Source organism: Selaginella moellendorffii, unplaced genomic scaffold (assembly GCF_000143415.4).
Source record: "Selaginella moellendorffii unplaced genomic scaffold, v1.0 SELMOscaffold_71, whole genome shotgun sequence".
Classification (NCBI taxonomy): domain Eukaryota; kingdom Viridiplantae; phylum Streptophyta; class Lycopodiopsida; order Selaginellales; family Selaginellaceae; genus Selaginella; species Selaginella moellendorffii.
In genome coordinates, this window is record NW_003314332.1 from 560,328 (window position 1) to 570,363 (window position 10,036).

The 10,036-nt window shown below is 43.1% G+C and overlaps 2 protein-coding genes across 2 annotated transcripts; both read left to right on the plus strand.

Moving 5' to 3' along the window:
- The first annotated feature begins 1,033 nt into the window (after positions 1-1,033).
- LOC9639770 (LRR receptor-like serine/threonine-protein kinase ERECTA) lies at positions 1,034-2,927 on the plus strand. Its single transcript, XM_002985982.2, has 11 exons — positions 1,034-1,120; positions 1,190-1,343; positions 1,398-1,469; positions 1,533-1,604; positions 1,656-1,727; positions 1,785-1,928; positions 1,992-2,087; positions 2,139-2,210; positions 2,266-2,337; positions 2,395-2,466; positions 2,528-2,927. Exons 1-11 carry the CDS (start codon positions 1,048-1,050, stop codon positions 2,616-2,618), a joined length of 990 nt encoding a protein of 329 aa, XP_002986028.2. The 5' UTR covers positions 1,034-1,047; the 3' UTR covers positions 2,619-2,927.
- A 177-nt stretch (positions 2,928-3,104) lies between these two features.
- LOC9639702 (protein MOTHER of FT and TFL1 homolog 1) lies at positions 3,105-3,814 on the plus strand. The gene is made up of 3 exons (XM_024659955.1): positions 3,105-3,450; positions 3,511-3,602; positions 3,654-3,814. The coding sequence occupies exons 1-3, from the start codon at positions 3,105-3,107 to the stop codon at positions 3,786-3,788; spliced, it is 573 nt and encodes a 190-aa protein (XP_024515723.1). The 3' UTR covers positions 3,789-3,814.
- Positions 3,815-10,036: the final 6,222 nt, after the last annotated feature.

Genomic DNA, 10,036 nt, shown 5'->3' on the forward strand with positions numbered 1-10,036 from the left:
TGTATCTAATATCGTGTTTTCTTTCTAGCTGAAAAAATTGCTAGCAAGCTTAATGAGGTACTGGAGCAAATACAGAATTGCATAGGGACTGGAACATGTGGGAGAGGCCCACTTGGTCCTTCAAATACATCAGAAGTAGAAATGTGTCAACTTGACAGAGTGAAGCAGTGTTATTGCTGTTGTGATAGAATATGCTTCCAATATGCAGCTAGTTGGACAGATACTTGAGATGTAGTGGAGAATTTGGAGTGTACCTTGTCAATGCCATGCATTGAACCTTGTTCTCAAATCATGGGAGTAGGAACGGAGAGGTTTGTATTCTGGATTTAAATCGCGTCTCTCAACAAGCTTTCGAAAATGGAAGGAGAAGCTTTCACTCTGCTCACGAGGTTGAATCCCTCTCTGTCCGATGCCTGCTGGTTCGGCTACTTCTTCTCCACGAGCCAGGTAACGTTCCTGCTTCCCAACCGGAACGTCTGGTATGCTTCCGCCACCTTGGCCCCGCTGCTATCGTACACGGGCATCCGGATCGACGAGCTTGGAGACCTTGGCACTTGCAGTTTCAGTGTGGAGGGCTTGGGCCTCAACAACTTGGGAGTCTGATGTCTTCGCAACGAGGCTGATCCCGAGATCGCTCTTCAACCACGAACAAGACCCCCTCCCAAAGGCCATGATGCGTGTCATGACCGAACTGCAACTTCCAGCTACGTATGCGATCCTCGGCGTGAATCCGGCGTATCGCGACGGCTCGTATCGCCCCTGACTTGGTGGGACGACAATGCGACTGTGGCGGAGATGAGGGCTGCTGCGAATCTAGTGTCGCAGGCGAACAAGCTCTTCATCACTTACGTGAACGAGGCACGAGCCCAATTGGCAGCAGTCCTTCTTTGAGGAAGAACTATCCTCACCTTTACCACATCAAGCGCAAGGTCGATCCCACCAATCCATCACTGCGTGGGCAGCGAATTCAACTGAGAATCAACATAGCAAACAAAGCAAACTTTTAAAATCTATCAATCAAAATTTAGGGCTCTTCCTTACTATGAGATGGGGCTTCTGAGCGTTGTTCTTGGGCTCTGGATTGCCGCTCTAGCGGCTGCCAAGACGGTGAAGCGAGACGGTGAGTCCATCCTCTCCACCTGCATTCTCGATCTAGCCAGGGATTAAGCGACGATCTTGCTAATTCCAGTCAAGGCCTTGAACGAGCTCAAGGCAGCTGGAGGATGGAAGGTCATGTACGCTTGGAATGGGGAGGATCCCTGTGGCGATGGAGACGCGGCGTTGTGGCCGGGAATCACCTGTTCCTCCCCAAATGACAATGGCTATCGAGTGGTCACGGAATTGTGAGTTTTAATACCTCTATCACTTTGATCGTAAACTTGGTTCGTTCTTTTCAGGGAGCTCTTTCAAGTGTCGATCATTGGAACGTTCCCGATCGGTGTCACGAATTTGCTGGATCTCAGGAAACTGTACGTTTGCGTGTGTTGATTTTCTTTTTCCATGTACTGAGTTCTTGCGTTCTTCTCTGGCAGAGACTTGCATGGCAACAAACTCACCGGATCGATTCCTCCTCAAATAGGACGCCTGCAGAAGCTTGTAACTTTGTAAGCAGTCTGGCCGAAAGATTCGCGACTTGATTTGATTTTTCTTTGCAGGAACTTGAGATGGAACAAGCTGCAAGACGCCATACCTGTTGAGATTGGGCAGCTGAAGAAACTACAAAACTTGTGAGTAGAGTTTTATTTCCGTTCTAAGTTCTTTCTTTCATCATGTTTGTCTGTCAGGTTCTTAAGTTTTAACAGCCTTAGAGGACCTATACCAAAGGAGCTCACGTATCTGCAGGAGCTTCGATACGTGCATCTTCACGAGAATAAGCTCATCGGCCGGATCCCTCCGGAGTTTGGAGAACTTCCTTATCTCCGACAATTGTAAGCTTCAGTTTCATCCATGCAGACAGATTTTCTATATGCCATCATATTATTCTCTCGCAGGGATGTCAGCAACAACCATCTTGTGGGAACCATCAGAGAACTGCTAAGAAGCGAACAGAATCGTGCTAAAGATGCATTTCCATCTCTCCGAAATTTGTAAGCTTTTCTTCTTTTGTGCTTGGAGTCTTAAGCTCGACGTCCCCGCAGGTACCTAAACAACAATTACCTCACCGGAGGAATACCAGCAGAACTTTCGTACTTGCGCAATCTAGAAATCCTGTAAGTTCGACGCTAGACTTGTCCTCGCCTGCTGATTCCCCCCGTGGCTATGCAGGTACTTGTCTTACAACAAACTTACAGGTCCGGTACCGGACGCACTCGCAAGCATCCCGAAGCTAACCTACCTGTGAGTTCTTTACGCCCCCATCAATTTTTCTCACGCAAAAGCTCGTTTTTCTCGTAGATACCTGGATCACAATGCTTTGAATGGCCGACTATCGTCAGCCTTCTACAGCCATCCGAGCCTGAAAGAGATGTACGTTGGCTCTTTCGCTTGATCATCGATGTAGTAATAATCCAAGCGTTTCTTTTTCCAGGTATATTGAAGGGAACCAATTCAGCTCTTCTGCCAAACCAGTTGGTTTACACAGGACAATGGAAGTATCCGACGCCGACTTCATTTTTTAGAAGGCAAGAGTTTTCTTCATGCAGTCTCTGTTTCACGATAACGCTAGAAGAAGTTGCCAAGGAGGGAGATCAGGGAGAATATTACTTTTTCACGTGCTAGTGAGTTCGATTCCCGGTACCAGTCACTTTTCAGCCGTGAAGCGTTTCATGCTGTTGTCTGAGACTGCAGAATGCATCCCTGGACAATCTATCATGCATGAGAAAAGCGTACATGGAATATGAGGAGATTAAGGATGCTAGCCAGCTTCTTAGAAGGATGCCTGAAATGATTCCAGCATAATGCCAGCCATGATTTCATTGATGTAGTTACGTTCCTTGATGTACTCTCGATACCGTACTATTACGAACAACTTATAGATTTTGTTGGAGTGGATGAAAATTTCCACAAAAATATGGTGATCCTGCAGCAATTTCAACTGGAAGATGTACAAATAAAATAAAATTTCTTTGCTACTTGTGCTCTTTGAGTTTACACCAAAAACACCAATGGCCCTTGCAGGATTTGTGTACTGCTTAACTTGCTTGATCGTCTTATTGTCGTCTCCGGGTGTTGCTATTGATCAGTTTGAGACGGTGATTCCCGACTGGGTCGATTCGTTTCATTTCCCGCGACCTTCACTTCGGGTAGCTTACGGATCGCAGAACGTGACCATAGAAAGGCAGTTTTCGCCGGCTGAAGTTCTTCTGCAGCCTAAGGTGAGCATCACAAATGCTGGGAATAGAGACCTTTTTACGCTTGTAATGGTGGATCCTGATCCTCCCGGTCCACAAATTCCCATCTTGAGGAACATTCTGCACTGGATTGTAGTTAATATCCCGGCTCAATCTACCAGTAAGCTCTTATTCCAAAAGAAATCAGGACCGCTTGAGTACATTTATAATGAATTTGCAGATGCATCAGAGCAAGGAGACCATCTTGCCCCTTACTTATCTCCTACACCAGTCCAGGGAGTCCACCGTTATTATTTTCTTCTCTTCAGACAGGTGAGAAAGACTTTGAGCAGTCCTCGCATGACTTGAACATTGTGATTGCAGAAGAAACAAATTCATGCTGGAAGTCTGGTTGGAAGTCTTAGCAGGACTCTCTTCAGTGTCCGTGTGTTCACAGAGAATTATGATTTGGGTTATCCTGTAGATGGAGTCTTCTTCACCTCCAGAGTGATTATATAACTGATGAACTCGTATCAATAAATTGAGTAGACTTGATCCCAATATCCTCTCCTCCATTGCAAGCATATATGACTTTCCATCCTCCACCTTGAGTGGTAAGATCGTCACTTAAACTTATCAAGAATGTGGATGGAAATTATCAACTCACGCTCGCTTCACCATAGCACCCAGCAATTTATAAAAAAAATTCTTTTATTTTCAGCCATACACTAATAATATTCTGAGAATATTCTGAAACACAAATGGCTGGCAGGCCCCTGACTGAACGCTGGTCACTCCGTGCGGACTAGAAGACAATCTTCGTAGAAGCGTTGAGATCCCCTCCACGGTATTCACAGGGGAAAGTACTTCTGTATGTGGGTTGATTGAATTCGTGCGACGAAGGTTGGGGACGTTACTTGGGTTGTCAAGTTTGATAAGTGGCACCGAACGGGTACGTTAAGTTCTTCTTTCTGAGTCATATGCATTATTTTATTGCTGGTGCATTCCAGACGAGGAGCTGAATTATCGCTTGACAACCGCCGTGTTTCAATATAAGGTGGCGTTCTTATTGCTTTGTTTTGGTGGAGTTATTCAGCTTTTCTTCTCTTACAGGATGACATGCCTTATGCGAGTGTATTACGAATCCACGAAACGTGGCTTGATGGTTATGCGGGACCTTTGGTCCTAATGTAGGAGGCACAGCCAACGATAGGTGAAAAATAAGCAGGGACGAGTCATCGTCCAGGTAACCGTGAAAAAGTTATCAGCTCTGGAATCTAATTTTGTGGATGCTGTTGTGTGTGCAGTGGCATACAAATATATTCCAGGTTTACTGAGATTGATATATGATGAAGAAAAACGAGACAGATGCTCACTCAGGCCAGTGTGGAGCCCCTAGTGCGACGATCCATGGTCGAGGTCGACTTACAACGCGTTGAAACGAGCCAGTTCTACACTTAATGGAATGGAATGTGGATCCAAGCGCGTGTACATTCCACCTATGATCGACAAGTCTTTAATAATCCACTTGCGACAAGACAAGGGTATGTTTACGCATTTACACTCATTCATTCATGGTGTAGAACAGGGTGACATCAGGATCAAAAGCAAGAACCAGACACACTCAGGTCGGAACGACAGGGATCAAAACTCATCGGAGAGGTTTGTATTCTGGATTTAAATCGCGTCTCTCAACAAGCTTTCGAAAATGGAAGGAGAAGCTTTCATTCCAAAGGTTCAAGCTTTTGTTTACAGAAGTATCACGGCTGCTTGTGTCTGTTTCAGCAAAACCAGAGAAGAGAAACACTGCTACTAACTTTCACGCGTAAGTTCTTTGAGGACTTTTTTAGTTGCAAAAAGAAGTACACACGCACAGCTGGAGGTAACGTTTTCTCTTGTTTCTTTCCAAAGGTTCAAGCTTTTGTTTGCAGAAGTATCACGGCTGCTTTCGTCTCTTTCAGCAAAACCAGAGAAGAAGAGAAACACTGCTACTAACTTTGATGCGTAAGTTCTTTGAGAACTTTTTTAGTTGCAAAAAGAAGTACAGCAGCAACTACACGCACAGCTGGAGGTAACGTTTTCTCTTGTTTCTTTCGGGTCCTATTCTTTCCTCCAGCTCCAAATCGAAGCACAAGCCAAGAACATGTTTGAGTTCCAGCAAAAGATTGAGGTGAACCAGCAGTGCAAGGAGGAGCCCTGCAGTCGACAGTAACTGAGGCTGCAGCTAGCGTCTCGTCAGACGCCAAGTGCTTTGAACCGGCCTCCATGAAATCCAAGATTTCGGAGGAGCAAAGGCAAAATTCTGTCACCATGAGATGACACAAACCACGGGAATATTCCAAGAATATTCCATGACTTAATGCCTTAAAAGTTGGGAGGTTGGGTTAGGGTTTGCTCTTTTGTTTGTTTCATTAATATTAGAGTAGCATATTCTTTTGGCATGGCAGATAAGCAAGATATTGATCCTGATGAGGAGTATTGCATTAGTGCTGATAGCCATGATGATAAGGAAGAAACTTTTGATGATGTAGTTGTGTGGCAAGGATGTTAGATTTCTGAAGTTCAAAGCGACATAAAGGAGGTTAAGGATTCCATCAATCTCATTAAGGATTTCTTGATTCGCATGGATCCTCAAGGGTTGAATCAATCTCATGTCTGTGATTACCATTTGTATATCAAACATGCCAAGGATTATGGTATCATGGAATGGAAATCATCACTAAATGTTTGTGATAGTTAGGAGGTTGATTTTTGGTTGGAATTGTGGGAAAGTTGTTGATCTCACAATCCTTGTAAGGATAATGTGAAGATTGATTTTTTTGTAATGAAGCTTATAGGCCATGCTTTTTCATGGTGGAAGAATTACATTAAAGCTAATCTAAAGCCGATTTAAGCATTTGCTATGGTGGCTTTTCCACACCCTATGGCAAAAGTTCAAGAATCTAAGTCTTAAGTTCATATCAACTCTATAAATATTAATGGTTTTATGTGCAATCAACTTATGAAGGCCAAAAGGGACATTTAAGGTAATGCTATTAGTATTCTTTTCGATCCAAGTGTTACTCACAACTTTTTGAGCTCCAAGGTGGTGAAAAAATTTGGTTTGCCTATGGAAAAGAGTTTAATAATCTATGAGGTGGTTATGGTAGATGGGCATAACACTTGTGTTTACGGTGAATGGGTTTCAAGTGTTCCTTTGACAATTAAGAGGATTCTCAACCTTCGTTCCAGGTTATGAATCTTGGTCGCATAGATGTTATTCTTGGGAAGGAATGGTTTTATGATAGGAAACCAAAGATCGATTGGGAGCTTAATGTTTTCCATATCGAAGTTGGTGGCACTATAAAAGAGATTATCAAGACAGACAATGGTGATACTCTATTGATTAATGCTTTAGAGTTGGTGACATGCATGCGTGAGATAGTTAGTTCTTTTGTGGTGTACCCATTTCTTTCTAATATGATCAAGTTTGATTTGGAGTACATTCATGGGCATGGGGCTTGGATGGATTCCATTTAGAAGGAGTTCCATGACGTATTTCCAAATGAGTTGCCTGATGGTTTGCCTCCCGAATGTGGAATTTAGCATGAGATTGACTTGGTTCCTGGAGCTTCTTTGAAAAATATCAAGCACCACAAAGGCGATCAAGCAAATCATTGATACGAGGGATTGGGAACATATTCTTCATTGTCTTATCATTCAATCCTTTGTAATTCATGTAGAGACGCCATGTACCATCTTTCTTTTTGACCATCCCCCACTAGAGTAGCCTAAGGAGACATGCTAATCTATAACCACCCTTTTTGAAGGTATTCAGTAAGCTACCTATTAATCTCCTTATCTTTAGTGGGATTAGTACGAGTCAGTTGTCGTGGATAAAGAGTTTGATTTAAGGCAAAGGTATTATCAGATTTGTGTCAAGCCAAAGGATATTCTGAAAACTGCATTTCAGACAAGAATAGGTCATTATGAGTTTTTGGTGATACCATTTTCAGATATTGATGAATCAAGTTCTACAACCTTATTTGGGAAAGTTTACAATTGATTATTTTGATGATATCCTGGTATTTAGCTCTTCAGTGGAGGAACATGAGATGTATGTGCAAAGTGTTTTACAACTTTTGAGGGACAACAAGCTCTACTTGAAATTATCAAAATGTGAGTTCTTTTTTTAGGAGATTGGATATCTTGGGCATTTGATTTTAGTACAAGGAGTGAGAGCTAATCCCGCAAAGATTTAGGTTGTGGTTGATTGGCCTATACCTTTGACAGTGCATGATCTTTGTAGTTTCTTTAGTATGGCTGGAGTTTTTCGACGATTTGTGAAGGACTTTTCAAGAATAGTAGCCCCTTTGACTAATCTTCTCTAAAATATGTTAAAACATGCTACTATTCATGGTTTGGATGAGAAGTGTGAAGTGGCATTTCAAATTTTGAAGTAGTGTTGTATCTCTGCTCCGGTGTTGAAGATTTTTTATTCTGAAAAGCCTTTTGTGGTCGAGACAAATGCAAATGACATTGCTATTAGAGTCATATTGCTTCAAGTTGGGCATCCTCTTGCATACATGAGCCATAAGTTTGATGCCACATAGTGGAATTGACCTATTTGAGACAAGGAGTTGTATGCTGTGATTGCTGTTGTGAAGGAATGATGACATTATCTGTATGGATCAAACTTCCATGTGAATTCAAATCATCAGTCTCTCCAATATTTTAGTCAACAAAAGGATCTTCAAGGCCACCTTGCTCATTGGCAAGAGTTCCTGCAAGAAATGTTTGTTAAGATCCGATACAAGTATGGAGGTGATAATAAGGTGGCTAATGCATTATCTAGAATGGTAAATTCTATCTCGTTCGTAAAGCTATCCAGCGATCTCTTGGATGAGTTTAAGGAGTTTGCTGACTTCGACTTCTTTATCATTGATATTCACGTAAAAGTTTTGTTGAGGGATGCCTCTACAAATTTGAAAGGTGATAAGTTTGTGTCATTCGAATTACAAGATGGAATCTTGGTGAAGAAAGGATATATAGTGGTTCCTTGTATTGACAAACTCATTAAATAGATTTTGGTTGAGTGTCGTGATATGCCAAGTGCTAGGTATCTAGGGTATTGAGAATGTATATGTTGGTGAAGAGGCATTTCTTTTGGCCTGGGATGAAATCAAATGTTGAGAAATACAAATGTGGTTGTTTGACCTGCTAAGCAGTCAAAGTTGATCATCAGAAGCTCGCCAGCCTCTATCATCCTTTACGTGTACCCAAGAATAAGTGGGATAGCATTTCGATGAACTTTATCATTGGTTTACCCAATATCTTTTGAGAAAATAATGTTATTTGGGTTGTTGTGAATCGTTTGATGAAGATGGCTCACTTCTTCCTATGAAGATGATGATAAAAGCTTCTGAACTTGCTTAATTGTTTGTAGACTAGTTATTCAATCTTTATGGTTTGCCGGATGACATTGTGAGTGATCGAGGTCCCAAGTTCACGTCCAAGTTTTGGCAAATAGTTTTTGAAAAGCTAAAAACTAAGTTGAGCATGAGTAGTGGTGAGCATCCACAATCAAATGGATAGACAAAGCATATGAATCAGCTATTAAAAGATATGCTAAGGTCTTTTGTGGGAAACTTGACTTGAAAGGGAGTATAGGAGAAATACTTGCCTTTGCTTTAGTTTGCTCACAATAACATTCATTAATTGGCTATTGGCATGCCTCCCTTTATGGGGATGTATGGCTATGAGCTTAGGTCTCCTGTAAGTTTGAATTTGGCTTTGGTTTGGGAACCTCATGCTTGTGATTTCCTAGAGGATATGCAAGACAAGCTCGAGTTGGCAAAGTTGAACATGAGGCAAGCTCAAGAGCGAGACAAAAAATTGGCTGATGAGCATCATCGTCATCAAGAGTACAAAGTTGGTGACAAGGTTTTCCTTAAACTGTCAGATGCACAATGGTTTTTGAAAGGAGGTGGTAGTGCTAAATTATCTCCATGGTATTGTGGACATTGGACAATTTTACAGTATGTGGGGGGATCTTGCATACACTTTGGACTTGTTAACTAATTCGAAGATTCATCCAATGTTTCATGTGACTAAGCTTAAAGTGTGTTTGCACTTTAGTGATGTCTGTAAGCCACAAATTTTTCCTTTCCAATTTGCAAGCTTACCTTGTCTATCCGACCAACACTGCTTTGGCTTGTGCTAAGTTCCCTTGCCAAGGTTCTCGCCTATTGTACCAGCTCCTACTTGGTCCTACTTGGTTTCAGCTACTCACTGCACGAGCAACGGAGTGTTAGCCATCCATCTACGGATTCCCAAATCTCTCCCAATCCCCCTCTCCGGGTTAGACTGGACTTAAGGTTCGGCTACACTCCCCGCAGGCACAAGCAGCCAAGCACACCAAGCCTCCAGGTTCCTAACACCCCTTGGTACAACAAGACTTGATCATGGGACCCTCTAAATCCCAAGCCTTGGGTGCAACACTTGCTTCGGGACATCGGGGCGACACACCGTGGCCTAGCGGCCCGGTATGGGTACCTCTACCCCCCCACTTCCATCCCAAAGGGAAGGCCCAAGCCCCTGGAAGGGCGAGGACCAATGAGCCACAAGGTACTCAAGTGGGGCACCACTCCACCTGAGCCGGGAGCACCGCAGTCGGTTTCCCTTTCGGGAGTGGGAGCTGCTCTTGAGCACTTCCCTGGGTGGCCCCTCTGGCACCTCCCAAGCCCATGCTCACTCCCACCCAAGGCCCCTCGGCCCAGTCTCAACCT

Coding starts and splice junctions, on each gene's coding strand:
- LOC9639770 (XM_002985982.2), top strand. CDS start 1,048: ATGGGGCTTCTGAGCGTTGTTCTTGGGCTCTGGATTGCCGCTCTAGCG. Junction 1,929..1,991: donor CTTCCTTATCTCCGACAATT/GTAAGCTTCAGT, acceptor ATTCTCTCGCAG/GGATGTCAGCAACAACCATC. Junction 2,338..2,394: donor ATCCCGAAGCTAACCTACCT/GTGAGTTCTTTA, acceptor TTTTTCTCGTAG/ATACCTGGATCACAATGCTT.
- LOC9639702 (XM_024659955.1), top strand. CDS start 3,105: ATGGCCCTTGCAGGATTTGTGTACTGCTTAACTTGCTTGATCGTCTTA. Junction 3,451..3,510: donor TATCCCGGCTCAATCTACCA/GTAAGCTCTTAT, acceptor ATGAATTTGCAG/ATGCATCAGAGCAAGGAGAC. Junction 3,603..3,653: donor ATTTTCTTCTCTTCAGACAG/GTGAGAAAGACT, acceptor TTGTGATTGCAG/AAGAAACAAATTCATGCTGG.